We start from the raw sequence: 27,250 nt of genomic DNA, 5'->3' as shown, positions 1-27,250 counted from the left end.
TAAGAGATAGGTGGATTCTTACTACAAGTCAGTTTTTGCCCTTTAAAACTAGGGTGAGGATAAGGTTACGACAGAACCATATTGGTCTTTTCTTTATCCGTGGTCACCTTTTAGCTTTTCTATTAGCTAGTTTTTTTTGGTTAACTAGTGGCTTAACAACAAATTCTTGGCTCGGCCAACAAATAGTTCATCTTTTAGTCTGCAAAATGCATGATTATATAGACGACTGTCACTATTTTTAGCTACTTGTTTACCTAAGTGAATGCTAGTTTCGCTCTTGGTGTACAAGTCTGCTGAGCATTGTATAGCTCATGCATCAGGCTGAAGTGAATGCCGGCACTACACACAACATATTCGATTGTACTTGCTCCATCTCAAATTATGAAATATTTGACTTTTTTACACTAAATTTGACCATTCGTCTCTTATTCAAAATTTTGCGTAAAATATTATCTTTTTGTCGTGGTTTGATTTATTAATAAATGTTCTTCAAGAATAACTTACATTTGACTATGTTTGCATAATTTTTTTTAAATAAGTTGAATGATTAAATTTGGGATTAAAAAGTCAAATGTTTTATAATTTGGAATGGAGTTAGTATTCACCCTAGCCAACAGTAGCCACGCTTTTTAGCGCTTGATTAAGAAAGCACTCAATTATAAGTCTGCCAACTTTTTTTTACGGTACTATTAATCTTAAATCTTAATTTTAATGAAGTGTGTTATGACGTATAATCTGTCCATCCAGCCATCATCATCGTAGTTGTCTCGCACTCCATGACTCGAAATTCATTAAAAAAAAGAACAAACAAACTCGCCGCATTCTGTCTGGCTGCCGGATGGCTGCCGCCGCCGGCGTGGCGGCGACGAAACGCGGTTGTGGCCGTTGTACAAATAATAATAAGGCCTTGTTTACTTGCAAAATATTTTGCAAAATATGAATAGTATCAATTTTGTTTGTATTTGATAAATATTGTCCAATCATAGATTAACTAGGCTCAAAAGATTCGTCTCGTCAATTTTGACCAAACGTTGTAATTAGTTTTTATTTTTGTCTATATTTAATACTTCATGCATACGTCTAAAGATTCGATGTGACGGAGAATCTGAAAAATTTTACAAATTTTTTTAGAACTAAACAAGGCCTAAGAATAAGAATTGAGCAGATTCCGTGGATGCCACTGTTGAGTGTCCATGAACTAATAAAAAAAACTAGCAGAATGCGAGATGCAGACAAAGAATAGAATAAGCTTTGAAACATAGCCATCGCACAAAAAAAGACAGTATATATGTATAAAAAAGACGTGAATCGCATAGTTGATGCTTTGTTAATCGTTCATTGTGTATATAGTTTAACAGGAGCTGGATGGATCGTGGGCGTTGCTTGCTCGGCTGACAAGGTCCACGTTGTTGTTGGTCAGTGCGTAAGCTGTTAGCTCATAAATTATGAGTCATAATAATGCCCATTACTGTTACTGCTTACTAGTATCGAGTGAGCTGGTTAGGGAGCTTGACGAGTTAAAGGCATCATGATAATTCACACATACTTTGTCCTTTCGGAAAAAACACTACTCCAGGGTGAAAACAACTTGACAGCAGCGGATCGGATGTGATGCATGGCCAGCGTGGCAGGAACGAAACGCGGCTTTGACTAGTGGAACGAAAACCCTAGCTCCGTTTCATCCGGGACTTGTTTACTTGCAAAAAAATTTTGTAAAATATAAACAGTAATAATTTTATTTATATTTGATAAATATTATTTAATTATAGACTAACTATACTTAAAAGATTTATCTTGTAATTATATATAAATTATATAATTAGTTATCTTTTACTTATATTTAATGCTTCATGTATGTGACGTAAGATTTAATTTGACATAGAATTTAAAATATTTTATAAAATATTTGAGAAAGTAAACAAAGCCCTAATCCATGGCGTGCCCCGGATGTTGAGTGTCGTGCAGTAACAGAGCTTCTAGACCGCCGCCGGGCGCCGGCAGTTTTTTCCGAACTGCAGGAGCAGGACCGGACTCGGAGACGAAATGCAGGAAAACAACCAAGGCCTTGTTTAGTTCCTAAAAATTTTGCAATTTTTTTCAGATTCTAAACGCATGTATGAAGTATTAAATATAGACAAAAATAAAAACTAATTGCACAGTTTGGTCGGAATTGAAGAGACGAATCTTTTGAGTCTAGTCCATGATTGAATAATATTTGTCAAATACAAACAAAAATGATACTATTTCTATTTTGCAAATTTTTTTGAAACTAAACACCCCGTCATATCAAATCTTTAGACGCATGCATGAAGTATTAAATATAAACGAAAATAAAAACTAATTGTACTTGGTCGGAATTGAAGAGACGAATCTTTTGAGCCTAATTAGTTTATGATTGGACAATATTTATAAAATACAAACGAAAATGCTATTATTTCTATTTTTCAAATTTTTTTGGAACTAAACAAGGCCCAAGTTGAAGCTCTTGAGAGAATCTGGCCCAGTTGCTTGTTTCTTTTGCCTACTGACGATGATCAGCTTTGTGCTCCTCGGTCCTTAATAAAAGTGGGCCCATCGCATTACCATGATGACAATCTACGTGGCCCATCGATGGCCCAACAAGGGATTTACTTTGACACCGCTCCAAAGCCCACCCCAACGGTCCCCAGAACCTGACGCAACAATTTTATTTATCTTTATTAATTGTATTTGTCATTTGATTTTTTTTTAAAAAAACAGTTGCCCCAGTAGAAAAAATGTAAAATATCCTCTGACTCCCAATCCAAGTGCAGAGATTTAAATTTTACCGATTCAATGGGTACTTTCCAATGTTTTAATTGGCTGAATTTACTTTTTCTGCACGTTTATCTTTTTGAGATAAACAAATCATGATTTTTTTAATAAGCTCCAATAGAGATAATCTCCTATGCAAATCGTAGACCTTGAAAAATTCTATGACTTTATAACATTTTTGTTCAATACAAAAGTTGGTGCCGATACAATCAATACAATATTCAATACGTAAGTTGTTCAAATAATTTACAGTAGGAAAATACATATCACTAAAGTTTTAGTGACACTAATTTATTTCGTATATGTTAGTGCATTTTGTGTAAATTTATTAAACTTTGAAGACAAAGTGACCTTAAACTAGAATGGAAGGAGTACAAATATAGGTCTTAGCTAGCAATACAATTGTTATATACTCCCTTCGTCCTAGTATATAAGGAGTAAATCTTATCTCCGTCTAAAGTCATATTAAAAAGTTATGATTTTTCTTTAAAGAATTCCCATCACATCACGAGGAAGTTAAATTTCATATGAAAATTATAGATTTATAACTTTATACTCCCTCAGTCCCATTGAATTTATCATTGTAGAGTTACGTGTGCATACCAAGGAGGAAAAAGAAAGGCTAGCATTCCCCATATGACAATGATTCCAAGTTTTTGCTGCAACATACTTCATTACATGCTCACACATCTTGTCAATGCTACAAAAATATGCACTTATCAAAACCAGCCACGACACTACTATTCAACAAGTAAACAAATGGACATCAAACTTTTGACCACTAACAAGGCGGCAAGACCGCAAGAGCAGTGAAAACCAGCTTTCAGGCCTTGTTTAGTTTCCAAAATTTTTCAAAATTCTCCATCATATCAAATCTTTATACACATGCATGAAGCATTAAATATAGACGAAAATAAAAACTAATTGCACAATTTGTCTGTAATTTGCAAGGCTAATCTTTTGAGTCTACTTACTCTGTAATTAGATAATAATTATCACATACAAATGAAATTCCTACAGTAGCAAAAACCAAGAATTTCCGCGAACTGAACAAGGGCTCAATACCTAAAACGACACTTCTATGGGACACCGGCGGGGTCTCGATTAGGGCCCACATCTCATACCTAAAACAACACCACTATGGGACACCGCTTAACAACAGACTTTGTTTAATAAGACCATCTTAATACTAAAATAATTAATAATTTGGCACAAAAGGTAGCTTTAAACCCGAAAAAAAATGTGAACTACAGAATTGTATAGACTCATCGAGCTCTAAGACTAAAAGTTTTTATTTCAAGATACGCCTTGTAGAAAAAGGTGGATTCTTTCTGCCCATTGCCCCATTCTAAGGTCTTGTTTAGATCTATTTTTTTAGATTTTGATACTGTAATAATTTTGTTTTTATTTGACAAACATTGTCTAATTATGGAGTCACTAGGCTTAAAAGATTCGTCTCGTAATTTACAGACAAACTGTGCAATTAGTTTTTATTTTCATCTATATTTAATATTTCATGTGCCGCAATATTCGATGTGACGAGAAATCTTGAAAAGTTTTTATTTTGGGGGCCTAACTATGAAATCAGAAAAATCCCGTTATGAATTGGTGAGTTTTTAACTTGTTCATTTCAATTTTCGATAAGACTATTTCTGTGATTTTCTTTCGTTTGGATGATCCCTTTAAAAAAACAAAACGAAAAAACACAAAATGAGCAAATTCACTGACGACACGACGAAAGTGAAGAGCTTGTGTGCAGCGCTGGGGTGCACGCGGCGAACGGCGCCGGCCTACGCCCTGGGGCTACGGGGCAGATCGGGCCGTCCCGCTGCGGCGCCGCCGGAGGCGAAGTGAAAATAGATTGGGAGCGCGATGCCCCTCGCCTCGAATGCGGGCTCCGTCACTCACCGCCGGCGGCCGGCGGTTGGTCGCGCTGGGCCGCGGTCCTGCCCCACCCCGGTCCCCAAGCCTCCGCTTTGAATATCCACGACACGACGGTAACCGAACAAACCTCAGGTATTCAACTGCCACTATTCATCATCGCCGTCAAAAGTTGGGCTGCATTTTCTTTTCCTCTTCACTCTCTGAAAAAGGATGAACTGACCCTGGCATTCTCCTTTCCTTTTTTGCCACTTTCTGGGTTCTGCTGCTTTCCGTGGGCTTTAGGATAAGGGGAATAAAAAAGACTGACGAAGATTTGCTACCGTTCTTTTTATAATTTCATAAGCTTTTGGTTCGTGTCAATTTGTCTATTCAGTAGAAATCGCGTGTCCAAGGGTTCCAAACTTCAAATCAGCAACTATAATGTACCTTTAGAGAAGACCACCGACATGCAGAATTTATGTTCCATATGTTATATTGTTATGAATACAGCAACTGGACGCTGCATATGTGAGCTCCCTCTCAGGGAACAGGTAATCAGGGGACATTGTTCTCGCGACACGGGGAACAATAGTTGCAAATAAAATTTATGTGGAATTAGAACCTTGGCATCTTTTTTGCCTTTTTCCAGAAAGTAGAGTGCCATTCAGTTGCGACGCGGGCTGAACTTCGCCTCCACCAGATCAAGTTGGGCTTCTAATTTGCCCTGCTGATCTCCATTCTATGAATCGTAAACCAACATGATCTAGTGGAAACAGTATTTGCAACTGATAACAAAGAAACATGATCTCTTGCTTTCTGCACTTCCGCGTCGAATTGATGCCTCCTCAAGTCAGCACCGCCAGAAGCGTCGGCATAACCTTGCTCTAGCGTTTGTAGATGCTGGCTGAAGAATCCAAGTTACTGGGTGTGATAATGATATGTGAGTGTTCTTTTTTGGGGATTACCGTGGGAACACCCTATTGATGTGTCTATGTGTGATTGGATGGGAGGGGAAGGTGGACACTCAAACATTAGACCTTATTTTCCTTGTTTGTCAATATTTTCCTCCGTGATGCAATGCTATGCATTGACATGGAATACATCGACATCCATCAGCTGTAACACGTAGGAATAATTGCAGCGGAAAGAAATATATACCAGAGCTGATTCAAGAATTTCCATTCTAAATTAGACAATCCATGTGAACTCGCAAGTTTGATAACTAGACCCTTTTTAGGAAGTCCGTAAATGCTTTGTGCCTTGGTGGGAGCCATATCATTTGATGGCTGTCATATACATATTCCCTCTTCGAGAATGCAATATTTAATCAAAGTAATTCAACTTCTATAGTATATTCCCCAACTGCTCTTATTTTGTTGCTAAGAAACAGAGTTGTTCGTGTTATAAAACTAGTTTGGTTTTTGTCCTGAATAACAACAGCAGGAGATGAACAGAAGTACTAATCGAAGTTCTGAATAGGATAATCAAAAGAGATGCTTTCCTGCAAATGACAGTACGGATGGCTGACTGGGGTTGAACATGGAACCTCTTGAATTATTGTGTAAAGTGTGATTTGGGAGAATATATGTATATCAGAATAGGTTTTGTGAATGACTAAAGATCATGCACGTATGTGGAGAATCGATTCTCAAAAGGCTATATATATTTAATAACCCCAATAATACCATCAATCTGTTGTTATGTCCATCTGCCCCTAGCATATAACTAAACATCTAGCCAACTTTAGTACTATCTTTTAGGGGCAGCTTAGCATCTAGAATGGACAAGCAACACAAATCGTCGATTATATTAGTCAAAGGGCAAAAAAATTACTGACGAAAAAAAGAAGCTTCACCTGTCTTCCTTTTTTTTTGTCTTCCAAGTAATAACCTTACTATCAAACTGTTAATTTGATATCAATTCACCAAATCTTGTCGATAGTTTTCAATAACTTACTCATACTTAGCTACTTTGACTCCATTAGTGAACAATTTATTTTATTCAGTTCTTCCACACTACAAGGCAAAGGTTGGGAAATATTCCATAATCAAAGCAGATTGCATGACTTAACAAAACGAAAAATGATAGTTTAACAATGTAATTTTACTATCCAGAAATTTAACTGGATGATTTTATGTTGTCTTTCAGTGAGCCCCATTGTGTATAAAGCAAACCATCTTCAATTGATAATAAGAGAAATACTAAAGGTTAATGTAACTAAAATTGCTAAAAAGAATATGGGAGCATGTTGTCTTGTTCAAAAGTTCTATTGTTTAGATGAATGAATGTAGATTCATCGCGATCGTATTTGTGTTTTGTTTGCCTATTTTCTTGATTTACTTCATCTTTTGTTCTTATAATTCCTCAGATGATGTAGCACTTTGGTCACAACTGGGAACATCAGAATTTCTCTTAGCCACACGAAGTGTGCATCATTGCTAGATATGCACCTCCACCAGTATATATTTGGCGGAAGAATCAAAGTATAAAGAATATGTTCCTCGATCCTCGCACCTATGTCGCATGGAAATTATTAAAGATATTGTCCATGGATAGCTTAAATGATAGTTACTCCGCCAAAATCTGAAGAAAGGAGGGCAAAAATACATAGAGAGAGAAAACAAAAAACATTTCATCAATGTAAATCGTTACTATCATGTATAGGAATATCCAGGAGGTCAACTTCTGTTTGTGCTTATTTCAAGTGTTGAAGCAACTTACATATTTGTATGAATTATGAAAGATGATAAATTTGACAATATTCTTTTGGTTTAACTGGTTTCGTTGCAGACCATTCTGCAATGTGTGTTAGGCACCATTGCATGCAAAAATCTTTTCGCTGCCATTGCATGTTCATGTGGTGTTGCCCTGCCTGCTCAATCACAAATTCATAACTGCGCTCAGTTGTAGGTGTAGCCCTGCTTCTAGATTGAAATCTCAAGTTATTATGTTATAATAATGGGCTATACGTGCCAATACAAAATTTGTTTGACATCATCTAGTTATATGAACTACTTAACTGCTTTATGTTTTGTCTAACCGCCTACAGAATGTTCACACCAGAAATAGTTCCTGACTATATCTCATATTGCTGAGGTCAAGTACTCCTTCCATTCAGAATACTCGGGAACTTTTACTGTACCAACTTTGAGAGTTTTTGACTGGGTATATATGTTCAATTAATTAAAGGGACAACAATAGTGATAATAGATTTGTGATCATTCCATGTATCAACTTGATGTATTGCTATTGAAATTCTGAATCTTCCTCTATTGGGAAAAAAGATTTGTGATAAAAGGTGCTTTAAAGATATTACTCCCTCTGGTCACTAAAAGAAAGACTTATGACAGCTAAATTGCACTACATGCAGTCTATGCAGGCTGTCTTAAACATCTTCTTTTAATGACTGGAGGGAGTATATGCTTTAATTTGCGTATGCATATATCAAAACTTAACTTTAAACAAAAAAGTCAAAGTGGCCAAGTATATGGAAACAGAGTATTATTTGATTTATTTTTTGTAGTTTATATAGCTGTTAATATGTTTTCAGAAGTAAATATTAATATTCCATGGTGTAGGTACAAAATGTAATACTGTGAAATCCTGCTTTGTTTAGCATCACTTTCCTCTTGCATATTTTCCTTTCTCGTTTCTGCTTTCATCTCATACTCTTGTTCGATTTGGATAGCTCAGTTAGAAAGGGTAAGATCAAAGCATCTCCGTGCCTCCACAGCAAACCCTGGATTCGCAATTATTGAGGCCCCTCCACTATAAAAGGGCATCCAGCCACAAGGAATGAACACAGCCAGCAAGCAGACAACAAGGACAACACAGCAACTGAAACCCTAGTACCAAGAACAAACAACTACAAGAGACTTCGCAAGTTCACAGAGTATGCATCACTTGTTCCTCGTTCTTATGCCCATGCATTAGACTGTCACTGTGACATCTCTATTGATTGTCCATTCCCCTTCAAAGTAAAGTATGTCGTCCTTTATGGCTATTAAATCTACAGCTAGTTTGTCTAAAAAAGTCTACTTTCAATTTAAATAAGTTATATGCAACTATGCAAGTGTGATTTTCTCCTTGTGATGCATGATTTATGCAATTTAATTGATTGCTTTACTAATTTCCATCAGATATAGGAATGATTAGTTTTCCTGTGCATGGGCTTTTACTTCCTTTTCAGTTAGTACACTAACTTGGAAACATAATCGATTTTAGTACGTCCAAATGATTGATCAGGGTGCCCTTTTGGTCAAGCTTAAGCCTATTTTAAGGCAGCTTTTGCTTAATCTCTTTCTCCATGTCTGTTGTCTCCCCTTAAAATATTCTCTCTTTTTTAGTTTGTGATTGCATGTCGTACAAGCATCTAACAAAGGCCAAAAAAAACAATGGGCCTCAAATTCTCAGTCTTCTAGCTCCCATCTGGCTAGACATCATTGCATAGGTGACTGGTATATTCCTGTGTATAATGATAATATTGCAATACACCAAGGTTGTTTCTGTAATGTCTGCTCATATATCATACAGATATATGAAGAAACGTGTAGTTGCCTTTAGGTTTGGTATACATTTGTTTTGTTATGTTCTGAACTACACTCCACAACTTGTTGAGACATGCATGGTGTGCAGGGCTAGGTGTTGACTGCGAATGAACATCCAGAGGAAGCCTGGAGATTGGAACTGCAAGAACTGCCAGCACCTCAACTTCAGCCGCCGTGATTACTGTCAGCGTTGCCGTGACCCACGCCCTGACTTGCAGTTCAGTGACAGCTATAGCACGGGTGGTGTGCTGACCTCCCTGGACATCCGTCCAGGTGACTGGTACTGCAGCTGCGGCTACCACAACTTTGCCAGCCGCAGCAGCTGCTTCAAGTGCGGCACCATCGTCAGGGACTTCCCAGCAGGACAAGGTGCAGCCGGTGCTGAGGTTGACTTCGCTCGTGGACGCGACAGCGCCGCAGTTCGTGCTGGGTGGAAAGCTGGCGACTGGATCTGCACAAGGTGATCAAACTATTTCTGCTTCGTTTCAGTAAGATGAAGGAAAATGAAGGAATGCCTTCGTATGCATGGCAATAAACAGTGGCATGCATTTGTGTTTTATGCTGAATGCTGATTAAACAGCAGCAGTTCTTCATAGAAGTTGATCTTATGGGTTTGCTTGGAAATTGTCTTGAGGCAGACGTTAATATACTGTGTTTCTGTACTTTGGCCAGGCCTGGTTGCAACGTGCACAACTTTGCTAGCAGGATGGAGTGCTATAGGTGCAATGGACCAAGGGAGGCAGGTATATGTCTTCGTCAGTATACAACTAGGATTTCAAATTTTGTGTCATTTTTATATGTGTAATCAGTTAAGTTTGCATGCAATGATCAGTCTAGAAAAGCACATTAAAATCTTACAACAATGATTAATCTATTAGATGCTAGCTATCTAATCAATCAATCCTGATGCCTGGTGAAGTGCCTTTTGATCTTTCATTATTCTTTCAAAACGTTGATGCATCTTTTCACTTCGAAGAGACCTTTTAGTCTGCTCTGGGTCCTCAAAAACGGAATTGTTCTGATGTGTAGCAGGCACCGGGAAGTAAGAGGCGACCGAGGTGATACCAAGACCGTGAGATGTGACGAGCTGGCCGAGCGATGGAACCAACTGCTGTCACACACTCACCATCAGGCATCCAGGAAGGATGAGTCTACTACGTACACAAGTATATTGTTGATTGCCATTTGCCAAGCGTAGTACCGCTGCTGCCGTTGCGTGGGTGGAGAAGTACCCAAGCACAACAACCGTTACGCGCGCGCGCGTGTGTGTTTGCTCTTTTTTTTTGAGGTTGTGTTGATTCAGTAACTGCTGAATTTTACGGCTTGATGATGTACTTGCATTATGTATTGGTCTTAAACAGCATATATAATAATTATCTAATAAGTGTTTGCTTATCTATACTCTGTTGGTGCATGACCCTACGCCTATTACTGATCAATGTTTTGCTGGTCTTGAAACCTGTGTGGTTTACTAGCATGTATCATGGCATTGTCTTTTTTTTTTGTGTGTGTGCACGCGCACGCGCTGTCAGTTTATTTATGCCAAGCATGTATTCGTAAACATTTTACAGTCAGGATGACACTTGAGAGGATGTTTTGCTGACCTGATTTGCGTTGCTTGCGGCCTTGTTTAGTTACACCTGAAACTTTTCAAGATTCCTTGATCTATATAGCTATCATCGACTAATTCCTTAACTATCATCGTGTGTCTCTTCTCTCTCCTTTTTCTTTTCACACATATCCAATGGTCGTACAATTTTCCAGTGAGGTCAAACAAATTCCTCCAATTTTCTGTTGATGAGCTCCATTACTTGATTGATAAACCTAGGAGGATTATCCAAGTCTCTGATTAATTATTTAGTTTCTTGGGATCTCTTATATATTTAAATTTTTTGATCATCTTATTTTTTTTCTTGTGAATCCATAGTGCCTTTTTTTTTTACCCTAAACCATCATCACAAATCCACACGTCTGCTAGAGCCACTTCTACCTCAAGCAGCCATTGGTTGACATCATCATCGTATCAACATCTGGTTAACCCTTTTCAAACATATTAGGTACTGCTAGCGCTCGGATATCCGGCACCAGCAGCGCGTCCGGACGTCGAGCTCCCCATCCGCACCACACAGAGAAAAAACCTGTCCGCCCCCAACCAACTCGCCCCGTGCAAAGAACCACCCTTCGTCCGCTCCCCGCACAAGGAGCCCATCCCCACCCCCACGAGCACAGGATCCGCCCCGCTCCTCACCTTGCCGCACCCTAGCATATCCGCCCGCTGCCAACTCGTCCCCACTGAAAACGACTCCTACCCGACGCCCGCACTGAGAAAAAAGGCGACCCCCACGTGCACAGATCTGTTCGCCCACAACCTCGTCAACTCAGCACCTCTGACCCAACCATCAACTCACCACCATAGTCTGTCCTCTAGCTACAACTATTGCAAATATCGAAGGACATCTAAAATGCAACAAAAAAAAAACTGCTAAAACAAACGGAAAAAGCTATTGAAACATTGGAAACCATTTAATGCAACAAACAAGAATATAAACTGCAACATAAAAAAAAGTCTACTGCAACATCAAGGGAAATCTGCTAAAACATTGATAAAAAGCTATTACAACATCTCAAGCACTACTAATGCAACAACAAAAAAAACATTTGTTGCAACAAAAAAAACTACTGCAACATCGGGGGAGAATCTGCTGCAACAACGAGAAAAAACTATTACAACATCTCAATCACTATTAATACAACATCGGAAAAAACACATGTTGCAATAAAAAACTACTGCAACATCGGGGGAGAATCGGGTGCAACAACGAAAAAAACAAAAATAAAACATCTCAAGAACTGCTCTGCAACATCAGACAAACGCATGTTGCAACAAAAAAAAAGGTACCGTTGCAACATTCCACATCATCTGTTGCAACATTGAAAATGAATCATTGCAAAACAGCGACATGATCTGACTCACTGGAACACTAGCTACCACCATTAGATCCAGAAGGGGAAGAAGAGGAGGAGGAGGTGCAGGAGGAGAGAGCAGATCTAGATCCAGTGGGAGAAAGTAGGGAGGAGAGACCTCAGATCTAGATCCCTACCTACTTACCTCGTCGGAGCCACGCCGTCGTCTTTGTCTCCACATGCATGGAGGTCGCAACGCACGAGGATGAGAGCAGCAGGGAGGGAGGGGAGGCGTGCTGGCTCATCGGAAGCTGTTCAACATCACCCCACTCTGGTGGCCATGGACATCGCAGGATAGGGAGATAGGGAGCGAGGGAGGGAGCGAGGGACAGCTCGCTGACGGTGCGGCATGAGGGCGGGCGTGTGGACGCTAGCAGGAGAACGAGCGGAGTGGAGATGGAAAAGGCTACGGCGCGACAGGAGGGCGGACATGTGAGCATGAGCAGCAAGAGCGGCGGGGGCATCGAGTGAGTGGGCGCAGGGGTCACGGGACGGGGTGGGAACGGATAAGGAGCTGAGGACGCATGCTCGTGGCTCGGTCCAGTCGTGTGGGTCTGTCCGATCTGTCCAGACGCCCTAGAAGGAGCATTACCATTATGGAAAACACCACTGACATCGGTGAGCTTTTAATCTAAAGCATGCTAACCATGGATTTGAATTCAAAGAGGCCCAAATATTTAGTTTAAATATTTTAGATTTTGAAGTTTAATTTCTTTGAAAAGATAAATAAAATTCAAAATGTCAGGATGTCCATCGTTGGCCCACAAGCGGGTGCATGATAAACGGCCTTTTTTGTTATAAATGGTCTGGTAATTCTGTCAGCCCATGTAGGTACAATTGACGATGGCCATGAGTGCGTATAGCCACAACCTGTCATTCTGGCCCCACATGGCATAGACACACGCCGTCTCCGTCCAGTGATCCAAAATTCCAATCCAACTGCTGCAGGCTGACGGCTGCACCTACCCCCAGCGGCCTTGCCGGGAAGGAAGCGGCAGTGGAGCCGGCCGGCAGCTGCAGCTGCAGCTACCCCGAAGCCCCGCGCCCCCGCCACCGCCATGGCAATCCACCTCCGCGCCCACGCCTTCGCGGCCAACCCGCTGCGTGGCGTCTCCGCCGCCACCACCGCCGTCTCCCCCTCCGCGGCCGCCGAGGTTCTCCGCTCCCTTCTCGACCCCAGCTCCGCCGCCGCCGCCAATCCCCAGCCGTACCTCTCCAAGATCCTCCCTTTCCGCCGGGGCCGCCCGCTTGCGCGCTCCACGGACCCTCCTCCCGCGTCCGCCCCCGCCGCGGCGCCGGCCTGGTGCCTTGCGTGGCTCCCGCCGTCCCGCGTCCCCGGGCTCGCCCCGGACGCCTTCGTCTTCCTGGGCGCGCATGTCGAGGGCGGCGGCAAGGAGGCCGCCGCGTACTGGGCGGTCGACGTCAGCGAGGGCGAGGGAGCGACGGTCGGTGGGCCGGCGGACGGGGATGGGCCGTCGGCGTTTGTGGACTTGAGGACGCTCATGGTGGCCACGGACTGGAGCGACAAGCACGCCATGGGGGAGCTCGCCATCGCAGGACATGTATGCAAAATTCTTGCTTCTTCGGTTCTTGTTTAACCATTAATCACTTGTAATTTAGCGGCGTTGTTTTTCACCGACGACTTGAAGAACATGCTCGATCTGATTTCTGGATTCCGAGCAGGCTCGAGCACTGCTCGAATGGCACAGCACGGCAAAGTTTTGTGGAGCATGTGGAGCAAAGGCTGTTCCTACTGAAGCCGGAAGGCGTAAGCAGTGCAGCAACGAGTCCTGCAAGAAGAGGATATACCCTCGAATTGATCCTGTATGATTTGTGCTCTCTTCCTCAGTTCCCCTCTTTTCTGCAGTATGGATTTTGTGGGTGCACGTTGTGCTACCTGAGTACCTGTCACCATTTCTTATCCTGTAGGGATACTCAAACTGACAATACGGTGTACACCCTTTTCTTCTGCACGTGGTATTGCAGGTTGTGATCATGTTGGTCATTGATAAAGAAAATGATCGGGCGCTCTTAAGTCGCCAGTCAAGATTTGTGCCTCGTATGTGGAGTTGTCTTGCTGGTTTCATAGAGGTGCACATAACTGCTTAACATTCTTATTCATGTTGCTATTATTCCATGTTTCATTGAATTCTCTATTATTGTCACCATTTTCCTGAAACTGACTTTGGATGTTGTTAGATGGAAGGAGACACAAACGTCAAGAGTAAATTTCAGTTGTCCATGTTTCCAGAAACAAATAGATTTTCATCTTTAAAATGCAATTATTTACTGATAAGTAGTTCAAATAATGAATGCAGCATACTAGAATGTCCTGGTTAGATAAGCTCATAATAAGTTTACACTGTCATATTAATTTTTAACTGCAAGGGACAAAAACCCTTCCGGCATAAAACAACTGAACTCTACATACATGAGAACTGAGTGTCTGACCTACCACACATAATGAGTGAGTTTTAAATATGCAACATTTCTTCTACAATAAATGTTTCTCTTGATCTTAACTAAGTAGCTATGGGTTCAAAAGGTTGGTCTGATTTTGAAAATGAACAGTGTACAATGATTCCTTTTATGAAACTAAAAGAGAGCTTATTTTCCTGTTAAATATCACCGGAAGCTTATGCTCAATGTAAGCTAGTGTGTTGTCTGTATTATAGCTAACATGATCATTGTCTTCTTTATAAAATATAAACATTATTAGAAGCTTATACTGCATCTGTTATGTTTGTAGCCAGGAGAAAGCCTGGAAGAGGCAGTGAGACGAGAAACCTGGGAGGAAACTGGTATTGAAGTTGGACAAGTCGTTTATCACAGTTCTCAACCATGGCCTGGTAATGTTCTTGTCATTGTTTTCTGAGGAAAAATGGTAGTGGAAATACTAATGGAAGATTAGAACTGTACTTTCATTTCTGTACTTATTTTTATGTCCAAAATATAGTAGTATTCACCACAATGATTTAAGTGCTTTTGTTAACATTTGCAAACTAAGTATTCTGCACTTAAAACTGTCTTCTTGTACTGTATCAGTTGGGCCAAATACTATGCCCTGCCAACTAATGATGGGCTTCTTTGCTTATGCTAAAACGTTGGAGATAAAAGTGGACAAGCAGGAGCTTGAAGGTATTTTTTGACACTTGATCAGGAATCCAGGGATGTTTCTTTATTTTGACTTGCATTTCATTAACTTCCCTTCCTGTTCCTACATAATTGTTTCGTCTGTCCTTTATCCTGTGTTGTGGTGAGTCTTGCTATTATAATTTTCTTCCTCTGCTACGACATGGTATGCTGATGTATGAGTATACTGCAACCCTTTGATAGCACTCTTAAGCTTTTACCTGAGCCTATTGATGCATGAAACTTGCGATTTGACACAAGATTATGTGCAGGTTATACACTCTAGAAATGAGGCTTAATATGTTGATTCTTTTTAGAGAATGGAAGACTTGAAAGCTTTCAACATCTATCTCAAATGCCATTCTTTTATCATGCATGTAGATGCCCAGTGGCACAGCCGTGAAGACATCAAGAAAGCGTTGACGTTTGCTGAATACGAAAAAGCTCAGAGAACAAATGCTGCCAAGGTCAATCAGATTTGCAAGGGTGCTGAGAAAGGGCAGAGCCTCTCTGGTGACTTCAAAGTCGAAAGTGGTGAGCCTGCTCCAATGTTCGTCCCAGGACCCTTCGCCATTGCTCATCACCTTATCTCAGCATGGGCTTTTGAGGGAGTACCAAAGCTGCCTAGTTCCTTCTCAAATCTATAAGCCTGGACCCTAGTGTTCAGACACATCAGATGGCAGGAACTGGATCCCTGGGTTGGAGGCTCATGGATTATCTCTGTGTTGTTGTGAGTGTAATTCTGATACTATTCATTGCCGGTTGTAATAAAATGTCAATAGAGTTAGGTACAGAAGATTTCCCGGAGGATTTGGCATCAACGGATATGTATATCCTTTTTTTTTTTTACATTTTATCCTTTTTGTATCACACGTAACATTGCAAAGATACAATGATATACAACACAAATTGTACTCATGCATTTATACATATATATATTCAGATATCTGGGTTCAATATCCGAATCTTTCCTCTCTCTGTTTTTTTTTTCAAAAGTGGTTTGTTACAGTTGTTCATGGGTAATTTGCTGCTCTTGTTTCCCAGATCAATTCGCCACTTAACATCACAGATTCACTGTAGGTAGAAGTGGCACTATATGGATGTAGAATAAGGCCTTGTTTAGATGCACCCAAAACTTTACAAGATTCTCCGTCACATCGAATCTTGTGGCATATGCATGGAGCATTAAATATAGGTAAAAATTATAACTAATTGCACAGTTTGTCTGTAAATCACGAAACGAATCTTTTAAGCCTAGTTACTCTATGATTGGACAATGTTTGTCGAATAAAAACGAAAGTGCTACAGTGTCAAAATCCAAAAACTTTTTGCATCTAAACAAGGCCTAAGTGAAGAGTAACCGGCGGTGGTAGCAAACACGAACACCACATCCAATGCCTGACTGCCTGAGCCGGCGCCAGCCACGTCGCCTTTCAAGTTGAATCTTCAGAGATTGAATGATTGGTTGCAGCAAGTAGTAATCTTCCCAGATTCTCTTGGTCTAAATATTGGTCTCGTGTCTGGTTGCAACAAGCAAGCACTAAACTACTAGTAACACCTTGATTTGTCTAGTTTAGTGCACAAGCACACGAGGCAGTCTGCATCAGCCTCAAACTAGTCAGCAAAACCTGTAGAATAGTAGTATCATGTGCACAAACTAGTCAGCATACCAATCGTCTGCAGATAGCAACGGCTGAGTGGCACCTCTGTCTGTCTCTGTATTTGCCCTGCCCATTGCGTACCCTGTTCAAGCTATGGTTCATGTGGTCCAAACAAGGACGAGATGGTCACATATATACTCGCATTGGTCGACATCGGATCTCCTATATATCCGGCTAGTCAACCATGATTGCTACAAGTCATCTACTCCGTACTATTATACAACACTTGCACATCTGCAACAAGATAAAATCACTTGTCTTCCACTGCGAGTGAGAACAAGCAGCTCCGGTTGTCTGGTCGACTGATCACTGATCAGATTAGCCATGGCCGTCGGCATCGTCGCCGTTGAGGACGGCCAGGACCGCCGCTACGGTGGAAGGATCACCGCCTTCGTCGTGCTGTCCTGCATGACCGCCGGCATGGGCGGTGTCATCTTCGGCTACGACATCGGGGTCGCAGGTAAAAAAAAAAATGGATGCCATGAGCGACAAGTAGCAGCTAGCAAGGTCGTCCTCCTATGTCCAACGGTGACTGACAGGCACTCGCGCATGCAGGCGGCGTGTCGTCGATGGAGCCGTTCCTGCGCAAGTTCTTCCCGGACGTGTACCGCCGGATGCGCGGCGACACGCGGGTGAGCAACTACTGCAAGTTCGACAGCCAGCTGCTGACGGCGTTCACGTCGTCGCTGTACGTGGCGGGCCTGCTGACCACGTTCCTGGCGTCGCGGGTCACGGCGGGGCGCGGCAGGAAGGCGTCCATGGTGCTGGGCGGCGCGGCGTTCCTGGCGGGCGCGGCCGTGGGCGGCGCGTCGGTGAACATCTACATGGTGATCCTGGGGCGGGTGCTCCTGGGCGTCGGGCTCGGCTTCGCCAACCAGGCCGTGCCGCTGTACCTGTCGGAGATGGCGCCGGCCCGGCTCCGCGGCGCGTTCAGCAACGGATTCCAGCTCAGCGTCGGGATCGGCGCGCTGGCGGCGAACGTGATCAACTTCGGCACGGAGAAGATCAGCGGCGGGTGGGGGTGGCGCGTGTCGCTGGCGCTCGCCGGGGTCCCCGCGGGGCTCCTCACCCTCGGCGCGCTGTTCCTCCCGGAGACGCCCAGCAGCCTGGTGCAGCAGGGCAAGGACCGCCGCGACGTGGCGCGGCTGCTGCAGAAAGTCCGCGGCGCCGGCGTCGACGTGGGCGACGAGCTGGACGACATCGTCGCCGCGGCCGCGGCGGGTGAGGCGGCCGGGGCCGGAGGGGACGGCCTGCGTCGGCTCCTCGTCGAGCGGCGGTACCGTCCTCAGCTGGTGATGGCGGTGGCGATCCCTTTCTTCCAGCAGGTGACGGGGATCAACGCGATCGCGTTCTACGCGCCGGTGCTGCTGCGCACCATCGGCATGGGCGAGAGCGCGTCGCTGCTGTCGTCGGCAATGGTGACGGGCGTCGTGGGCGTGGCTTCCACCTTCGCGTCCATGCTCGCCGTGGACCGCTTCGGTCGCCGCACGCTGTTCCTAGCCGGCGGCGCGCAGATGCTGGCGTCGCAGGTGCTGATCGGCGCCATCATGGCCGCGGAGCTGCGGGACAGCGGCGGCGGCGGCGTGGGCAAAGGCTGGGCCGGGGTGCTCATCCTGCTCATCGCCGTGTACGTGGCCGGGTTCGGCTGGTCCTGGGGCCCGCTCGGGTGGCTGGTCCCGAGCGAGATCTTCCCGCTGGAGGTGCGCGCCGCCGGGCAGAGCGTCACGGTGGCGGTGAGCTTCGCGTTCACCGTGTTCGTGGCGCAGGCGTTCCTGTCCATGCTGTGCCACATGAAGGCCGGCATCTTCTTCTTCTTCGCCGCGTGGCTGGCTGTCATGACCGCGTTCGTGTACCTCCTGCTGCCGGAGACGAAAGGGGTGCCCATCGAGCAGGTGGGCAGGGTGTGGCGCGCGCACTGGTTCTGGAGCAGGGTCGTCGGCCCTGGCCCCGATGCCGATGAGGCGCGCGCCGGCGGGAAACTCTAGCGCGGAAGCATATGATGCGCGCCTATTCGTAGCAGAGAGGCCTCTGAATTTGAAAATGGAGGAAGGCCAAACAAGATTGCCGGCCTCCGGGACTTTGAAGAAATTAGACGAGATTCGGTCAAGTTTTGTAAGCCTTCATTCATCTGAAATTTGCAGGATCACAAATGCGTGCCTGATGCCTGGCCGAAAGCCCGAAAGCCACGCCGATCTGCAGGTGCAGGTCCCGATCTCGCCTCTGGTTTAGTCCGGTACTGCTAATCATACGCAAATCAAGACGCTCTTCACTTGGCTGATAATCTATAACATTACTGTTCAAATAACTGATTAGTCTCGCAAATAAAGTAAATTGTATAATTAGTTATTTCATTTATTTATATTTAATACTCCATGTGCCGCAAGATTCGATGTGACCAGGAATTTTTTTTGAAAACTAAACAATACCATATATGTATTTTCCATTCATTTGTTTTGCATTTGCAATCCTATTCAATTTTTGTGTTTCTCTCGTTCCTACATTTTTTCAATCTTGCCTTTTTTTTTTCATATGGGACCTTCAGGTGAATGACCCGTGCATTTGTGTGTGGCTAGTATATGGTTTAAACTATTTTCATAAAAGTACTATACGTGAACCATGTTTGATAAATATTCTATATAAAATAACAGTAGTCAAAGCTATCAAGACATCAATAATTTTTTTTGGGAACCAAGACATCAAGAATTTTACGTAGAACCAGCTAGCGTACGTAGTGCAAGTGTCCGGTTACAGACCATCGATCGGTCATTATTAAAAACATACTAAAATCCCATGCATGCATATGAAAATTGTCGGAAAAAAAGGCGAAATAGGGCTAAAGGATCCACGGACGGATAGATATTACTTCTCCGTCTTCTTTGACGCCTTATCTTTACCCTTGACCTCAGCTGGAGGCAGTAATTCCGTGAGGAATTTGTCGGCGGCAACCCACGCATCGTATACGCCGCTCAGCTTGTCGACGATGACGGTCTCGTTAGCCGTGCACGGCTTCTCCGGCGGCGGCGGCGGGCATGAATACTTGCAGAGCTGTGGCTTTTTGCCATCCCCCTGGACGTAGGAATGGATGGCGGCTCGTATCTCTGCCAGGTTCTTCAACTGAGACTCCGCGGAATAGATTTCTTGGTTCACCGCCTCGATGGCTGTGCGGCAGTCGTTGATGACCGATTCGAGTGCCGGCGGCGGCTTCACGACGGATTCGTGCTGCGGATACCAGACCGCGTTTTTGGCCTCGTCCGTCGTCTTGGCCAGCGCCGACAGCTCGTCGCTGCACTTCTGAGGCTGCTTCGTCAGGCCGCAGGTCACGTGGAGGACGCCGCTGTCCATGGACTTCTCCATCTCCGCCGCCTCGGCTTTCTTCTCCTCGCTGTCGAGGTCTCCTCCGCTGTCGATCAGTTCTCTGAGCTGGTACACTAGGACCCTCATGGACCCGGTGGCCTCCCCGAGCTTCTTCACGGCGGCGGACTCGTCCGCCGAGCAAGGCTCCGGGCAATTACACTCGCAGGGGCCGATCGGCCCTTCGCTGTACATGACTTTCTCGTTGAGGTACCCATTGAGCACGTTGAGCGCTTCCTCGTCCGCCTTCGCGGCGGCGGCTTTGGACGTGGCCTCGTCGACGACCTTGGCGCACTCCGTGATGCAGGAATCGCTCTTGAGCTTCGCGGCGGCGAGCTCGGGCCCGGCGATTATCGCTTTCGTCTCCGCCAAGGTCTTGGCGAAGTTTGATAGCTTCACGCTGCACCTCTTGGGCATAATCGTCTTGCTGCATGCCGCATACACCTCGATCGGCTTGGCGGCGGTCGTCGGCGGCGGCGCTGACACACGGGCAGAGTCGGCGACGACGGCCGTGAAGCTGATGACGATGGTGACGAGGAGGAGGCCGGCGACGGGACTGGGCAGCTGAGAGCAAGAGCGACGCCCCACTACTTGAGAAGCCATGATCGATATGCTTGCTTCGATCGATGAAGTATTATTTGGTGGTGGCCCGTACAAATATATAACACAAACTTCATGCATCGGTCCGATCGGTCGAGTGGCAGATCTTGTGTTGTGGATGCTCGATCGACTCCCTCCATTCACTCGCTATCTATCTTTCCTATATTTAAACAACGGAAAACAATGGCTGAAATTAGCCGCTATTCGTAGGCAGTTGCTTCCTAAAAATTGCCCTAACTTAGGCCTCCTTTTGTGAAGCTCCTGACTGCCATGGCGGTATATTATAGTGGGAGTAAGAGCATCTCCAAAAGATCAGCCAAATCGTTTTGTAAAGGTAATAAAAACGTTTTTAATAAACTTTGTAAATGACTCTCTATATTTAGTAGTTCTTCGTCCCTCCTCTCTCACTCTCTACTTTTGGATAGCCTACCTTACTAGCCATTCAATAAAGAGTCTGTTAGAGTACTTTACTATTTTTTTTAGCTAAATCAGTAAATTTAGCTAATACTTTTAGATAATCTTTTGTAGATGCTCAAGGAGCTAAAAAAAATTGACTCCATCTACTCTGTGAGAGGAGAGATAAAAAAAAATTCTGATGAACAATAGGTAAACGGCACGTGCGTCTAAGAAGCTTGACCTGTTGAGAGCTCTAAAAAAGGGGTTTAGAGTGCTGATCCAACGATGCTCGCGGACACACCACAATCCTTAAAAAGTCGTGCCTCTTCTAGGTCTTGTTTAGTTCTATTTTTTTTATAAAATGGACATTATAATATTTTTATTTGTAGCTGATAAATATTGTTCAATTATAGATTAATTAGGTTCAAAAGATTTGTCTCGCAAATTACAGGTAAACTGTGTAATTAGTTATTATTTTTATCTATATTTAATACTTGCCACAAGATTCGATATGACGAGAAATCTAAATTTTTTTATAATTTTTTTTGAACTAAACAAGGCCCTTGTCTTCTTCATGCACCAAGGCATCCGTGCCAGCATCCACCGTATGGAAAGGACCGGATTAAAAAAAAAAAAGCTAACCTTTTGGGCTAAAAATTTCGTGCTCACGACCATCCCATGGGTATTATCAGGCCGACTCGTTAGAGCTTAGGTTCTCATTCTTTTTCAGTTAATAAATAAAATACATGAATAGCTATGGTTTCCTCTAACCAAGCCTGGCCCAACAATAGCATGAGCCGGGCCAAGTATATATACTATGTGGCACGACAGTTGACGGAGCGTGTGTTTCATCTCTACTATATATATGATGATGTGATTCAGGACGGCGGAATGAATAAATCAACAATTAGATCTCCATCACAAGAGCATCTAATCCGAGAACGAGAAGGTACAATAATTGAGGTGACAATTAGCTACCTCTGTCTATGCATGCATCCACATACATATATACATAGATATATATATCCACTCTCCTCGACAACCAGATAAGTATAGAGTGACGCCCCCTGCCGACAGAGAGCACACGTGGCTATCTTTTGTTCTGTCTCCGATCCCTGTCGATCGGTCTGAAATCTGAATTTCGACATGCAGCTTCCCGTTCCATTCCATCGCGGAAGAGAGCAACAGCTGAGCATCGTCATCGGCACTGTGCAGAGACCAGCAGGACATGAGGGACATTCAGACAAGATTGTTCTGAATTATTGGGCGATCTGATCTGCCTGGCTGATGCCTACATACGTTACCTGTCCACGTTGGCCAATAATAAACGGCGAGCTCGCGCTCTCTACTACGCATGCCGCCATGTGGCCCGGCCTGCAAGAGGCAGGAGCTCATTACTTGTCCAGTGCTGCACGTCCTTCTCAGTTCTCACTGCTTGACACTTTTGTGAATGAAAGAAGAAGAAAAAAATAACGGTGACGGGATACACATCATGCAAGCTAGCTCGCCCCTTCCTCTTTCACCAGAAAACCCCCAACCAGATACACCTGCTAGCTCTCCCCGTTCCAATGTTTTTACTTTTTAGTTTGTCAAATCAAAGCTTTCAACTTTGACAAGTTTTTAGTTTCAAAGCTTTCACCAGAAATCTAAATATGTTTTTATTGGTGATATATTTAAATTTATTTAAAACTTTTTTGATTTATGATCCTATTGTTTTATTGTTCGTGATGAAACGCTAATGATATGAACAAATATGATCCAAACAACTCAAAAATAGAGCATCGACAGATAGTGAGATAGATAACATTTTTTTAAGAAAAAATGAGCTGCTAGTTTTAGATTTTTTTCTGATTTATTTAAGATGAATTACTTATAAATTCTAAGAGATCACACTAGCTTTTTATTATTTTGTAGAAAAATATGAAACCACCCTTAAAACCAACTTTGTTTGGTTTAAAACAGGCAGAGATGGCGTCTGTCGCCCAATTTTGCACTTCAGAATAAAAGTTAGACCGTCATATAAGGCCCTGTTTAGTTTTCCATCCAAAATTTTTTCATCCATCCCATCGAATCTTTGGACATATGCATGAAACATTAAATATACACAAAAAAAACTAATTATACAGTTTGGTTGAAAATCACGAGACGAATCTTTTAAGCCTAGTTACTCCATAATTAGCCTTAAGTGCTACAGTAACCCACATGTACTAATGATAGATTAATTATGCTTAATAGATTTGTCTTGCAGTTTCCTGACGAGCTATGTAATTTGTTTTCTTATTAGTTTCTAAAAACCCCTCCCGACATCCTTCCGACACATACAATGTGACACAAAAAAAATTTTAAGTTGTGACGGTTAAAAAAATGTAGACTTTTTTATAAAACGAAATTGATACTATAGGCATAGATGCGTGCCAACGCCCAACCATGAGTAACACTTGTACGTCCGCAGGGCCGGCCATGTGTGGCGTGGCGGCCACCGGCCAGCATGCCCTGCCCGACGGATCCACCCCCAATTCCCCCACCCAATCCAGTGCAGGGAGGCCGGCAGGTAGCACGTCGCCGCAACTGCAACCTCTTCCTCGCCGCGACCACCACCACCACCAGCAGCAGCAGCAGCATACTACTTATTATATCCCCTGATTCCCCTGTGTCTGTTGATCCGATCCGACGTGGGTGGGGTGGGCTACTTCCGGCTGGGTCCGGCCGCCGCGCCAATCATCACGCTCGCCGCCATCATGCCCCCCACTGCAGCGGCGGCGACTCCAATCTCCCTCTTCCTTTAACAACCCCTGTTTCCTGGGAGCTGGACGGGCGCGCGCGTTCCCGCGGGGGAGGGAGAAGCGATCGATCGATCAATCGACCGGCCGACCGGCAGTCGGGACGGACGGGAGCCTCCGTTCCGCCCTCCGGTGATGCTGATCCTGGAGCTGGGCATCTGGGTGCTGCCCTTCACGCTGCTGCTAGCGCCGGCGCGCCGGATGGTGCGCCTCGTCGACGAGCTGCAGCGGATCTTCCTCGCCGTCGCCTGCCGCCGGGCGCCGCCGCCCACGCTCGGCCGGCTCTGGAGCCGCCTCGACCGCCTCGACTCCGCCACCGTCATGCCCTGATCAGTGTATCGCTCCGCTCTTCCTCGCTTCGTGTTCATGTACATGGATGGATGGATGCTCTGCCCTGCCCTGCCGCGCTGTTTTTCCCTTTTTTGAACAAAAAAAAGGGCGCTCTTTTGCTGTAAATTTCACTTCTTGCTGTCTGTCCAGACTCCGATGTTTTTTTTTGTTGCAGTCTGCTTCTCTGCGATCCATGTAAAACCCTGTAATTAGGTCCAAAGAAGAGGCTGCCAATTGCTCCTTAGTTCTTAGCAGCCATATTATCGAGTTCATCAGGTTAATGGATCCTCCTCTGCTGTACAGTGTACAGAGCGAAAGAGGTTAAAAGAAAAAAAAACTCCTTTTTTTCACTCAGATTATGCTGTTGACCCGTAATTTCAAATTTTGGTGCGCACTTTTTGTCGAATGTGTTGTTCAGAATCTGGATGCGGGTGGTTTCGAACTGAACAGGGGAGTTTCTATCAGAATTCAGAATTCATCTGAGATGACAACACTACTGAACGCATTTGTGAATTACTGCTAGAACTTGATGAATGCCATGTCAAAGGAATTGTTTCCTGGTACTCTCTGTACATGTGATCTACTGACCATCTTAGCATCTCTTCAATCTTTTCCCTGCAATTGAGATTCAGAAGTCTCTCGCTGCAACAACCAAATAAAAAACAAAGTATTATTGAAACGCTGATGACAGGCTCCACGAACGTCAAGATCATCCACTTGCAGCGCAAGGGCTAACTGCCTTGAACAGTGCTTTGGATATTTTCTAAGATTGTTCACGACAATAACCCATTACGTCTTTTTTTTGCGAGATTCAATGACAATAATGCATTGGCTACGCACAAATTTTCCTTTTTTTCTTTTATCAAAACTGGATTTTTTTTCGAGAATATGCAAAAGGTTTACGTATCTTTATATTTAAGTAGAAGAAGCAGTTTTTACAAGGCGGCTAAGCGATGGGCGGGGCAGGAATGATTTTACAACTCGAACCACCACCCTGGGTCAAAGACCTAAGACCAAAACTGGATTTCAGAAGAAGAAAAAACGAGCCATCGGCACTGATCAAGCCCAGAAATTCAAATTTCCAACTTGAAACTAAACGTTTTCTTTTTTGAACTGTACACAGTTGGTGAAGATCCCAATGCAAGAAAACAACATGGTGGCTAGCGCAGTGGTTGGGCACATGTGTACCACTGAATGCAAAAACATAGGTGTCTGGATTAAGGCAGTCTCAATGCATGTTTCATAAGAGTGTCATGCACATTAAATAGGGTGACACATAAGCAAAATTGCTGAGTTGGCAGGATCATTAAATCAGGGCACTCACAATGCAAGACTCTATCACAGAGTCCAAGACAATTAATTATACATTATTTATGGTATTTTGCTGATGTGGCAACATATTTATTGAAGAAAGAGGTAGAAAAAATAAGACTCCAAGTCTTATTTAGACTCTAAGTCCACATTGTTCAAGGTAATAAATAACTTTAGACTCTATGATAGAGTCTGCATTGTGAGTGCCCTCAGATGAGACCCTATGGCTCGGTTATCTAATTTATAGTCTTGGTTACTGTGCCATGAAATATGCATTGAGACTGGCCTTAGGGCCAAATACTTTTTTTTTCAATGTAATTAGAGCCAAATATTAAGCATTCAGCGAAACATCTTTTGCTGTTGTTTGGTCTGGTTGGTGTGGAGCCAAAACGGACAAAGGGGCTTGCTACCTCTTTTTGCTGGCGAACTCGTTGGGTACTTGAAAGACAAGCTGGAATTTCCATCTATCATCCAAAATCTCCAATGATTTCACGGGAGACAACATGATTAAAGTCTTTAGCTAGATATGGTGCTTCAAAACTTGAGAGTTGATGCATTTACTGGTTACTCAAGTGGCCATGCTTGAAACATTTGTACTAATAGTTTAGCACGACCTTTGCGTTTGATGCAATACACTATTTTACAGAGCACTCCATGTAATATCTAGTTTAGTTGGCTATTGTTTATCCCATTTGATTTCAGGGCCGGCCCAAAATGGACATTAGGCCAGCAAGGCCGAAGCCTACAGTTGGATTATTAGGCCAACCCCATAGCCTTGCAAATTGTAAACTAATAAGGCCTTGTTTAGTTATTACGTCTAAAATTCAAAAAAAAAAAATCAAGATTCTCCGTCAGATCGAATATTACGGTACATACATAGAGTACTAAATATAGACGAAAATAAAAACTAATTACACAGTTTGGCTGTAGATCACGAGATAAATCTTTTAAGCCTAGTTAGTTTATGATTGGATAATAATTGTCAAATGCAAACGAAAATACTACTGTAACATTTTTCAAAATTTTTCAGAAACTAAACAAGGCCTAAATCTGTGAAGAATTTTGTTTCAGGGCCAGCCCAAAATGCTCTAGATCCTTTGCAAGTATGATCCTGTTACTAGCAAAAAAAAAACATGCATCAAATACAACTTTGCATATGTATTCTTCTATAAGAACGACAAAAAGATTATATTATATAGACATAATACAACTTTGCATATCGGCATATATAATAAGAGTTTTTTTTTTAAAAAAAAAGAGTTGGTAAGAGTGGTTAGTGAGCAAACCCAAAGCAACCCACACGAAGGGCCCTTCGCGTGGATAACCCAAAGAGAAACTTAAGAGAAAACTTTTATCCATCGGCATCGCGAGCTCCCGGGCCAAAGCTGCCTCATCATATGAGCCGTCGCGGCCCCCCGGGTAAGGGCCACCTCCAACACAGCACAGCTTTGTGCATGGGCTCAAACTCACAACCCAAAGCCCAAACCCGAAAATAATTTCCTCCTCCGGCACGGTCAGGGCT

The 27,250-nt window shown here is 43.5% G+C and overlaps 3 protein-coding genes across 9 annotated transcripts; all 3 read left to right on the top strand.

The window, feature by feature from the left end:
• On the top strand, positions 4,561-10,604 carry LOC8068430 (uncharacterized RNA-binding protein C17H9.04c). 7 transcript variants are annotated; one of them, XM_021450538.1, is made up of 5 exons: positions 4,561-4,809; positions 8,345-8,548; positions 9,292-9,663; positions 9,876-9,946; positions 10,236-10,604. In XM_021450538.1, the coding sequence occupies exons 3-5, from the start codon at positions 9,311-9,313 to the stop codon at positions 10,247-10,249; spliced, it is 438 nt and encodes a 145-aa protein (XP_021306213.1). In that variant the 5' UTR covers positions 4,561-4,809; positions 8,345-8,548; positions 9,292-9,310; the 3' UTR covers positions 10,250-10,604. The 7 variants fall into 7 exon arrangements, with proteins under 7 accessions (XP_021306213.1, XP_021306209.1, XP_021306210.1 ...); XM_021450534.1 differs by having other exon boundaries at positions 4,576-4,809; positions 8,350-8,548; positions 10,233-10,604; XM_021450535.1 differs by having other exon boundaries at positions 4,576-4,809; positions 10,233-10,604.
• On the top strand, positions 13,090-16,243 carry LOC8068429 (nudix hydrolase 19, chloroplastic). The gene is made up of 6 exons (XM_002437754.2): positions 13,090-13,729; positions 13,851-13,991; positions 14,154-14,258; positions 14,917-15,016; positions 15,213-15,305; positions 15,681-16,243. The coding sequence occupies exons 1-6, from the start codon at positions 13,226-13,228 to the stop codon at positions 15,944-15,946; spliced, it is 1,209 nt and encodes a 402-aa protein (XP_002437799.1). The 5' UTR covers positions 13,090-13,225; the 3' UTR covers positions 15,947-16,243.
• On the top strand, positions 16,940-19,736 carry LOC8068428 (hexose carrier protein HEX6). The gene is made up of 2 exons (XM_002437753.2): positions 16,940-17,420; positions 17,516-19,736. Exons 1-2 carry the CDS (start codon positions 17,285-17,287, stop codon positions 18,943-18,945), a joined length of 1,566 nt encoding a protein of 521 aa, XP_002437798.1. The 5' UTR covers positions 16,940-17,284; the 3' UTR covers positions 18,946-19,736.

The sequence above is a fragment of the Sorghum bicolor genome, chromosome 10 (assembly GCF_000003195.3).
Source record: "Sorghum bicolor cultivar BTx623 chromosome 10, Sorghum_bicolor_NCBIv3, whole genome shotgun sequence".
Classification (NCBI taxonomy): Eukaryota; Viridiplantae; Streptophyta; class Magnoliopsida; order Poales; family Poaceae; genus Sorghum; species Sorghum bicolor.
Note: the sequence above shows the minus strand (reverse complement) of the source record. Positions and strands in the feature narration are given on the sequence as shown.

Coding starts and splice junctions, on each gene's coding strand:
- LOC8068428 (XM_002437753.2), top strand. CDS start 17,285: ATGGCCGTCGGCATCGTCGCCGTTGAGGACGGCCAGGACCGCCGCTAC. Junction 17,421..17,515: donor CTACGACATCGGGGTCGCAG/GTAAAAAAAAAA, acceptor TCGCGCATGCAG/GCGGCGTGTCGTCGATGGAG.
- LOC8068430 (XM_021450534.1), top strand. CDS start 9,311: ATGAACATCCAGAGGAAGCCTGGAGATTGGAACTGCAAGAACTGCCAG. Junction 9,664..9,875: donor GGCGACTGGATCTGCACAAG/GTGATCAAACTA, acceptor TACTTTGGCCAG/GCCTGGTTGCAACGTGCACA.
- LOC8068429 (XM_002437754.2), top strand. CDS start 13,226: ATGGCAATCCACCTCCGCGCCCACGCCTTCGCGGCCAACCCGCTGCGT. Junction 13,730..13,850: donor AGCTCGCCATCGCAGGACAT/GTATGCAAAATT, acceptor GATTCCGAGCAG/GCTCGAGCACTGCTCGAATG. Junction 13,992..14,153: donor TATACCCTCGAATTGATCCT/GTATGATTTGTG, acceptor GTGGTATTGCAG/GTTGTGATCATGTTGGTCAT.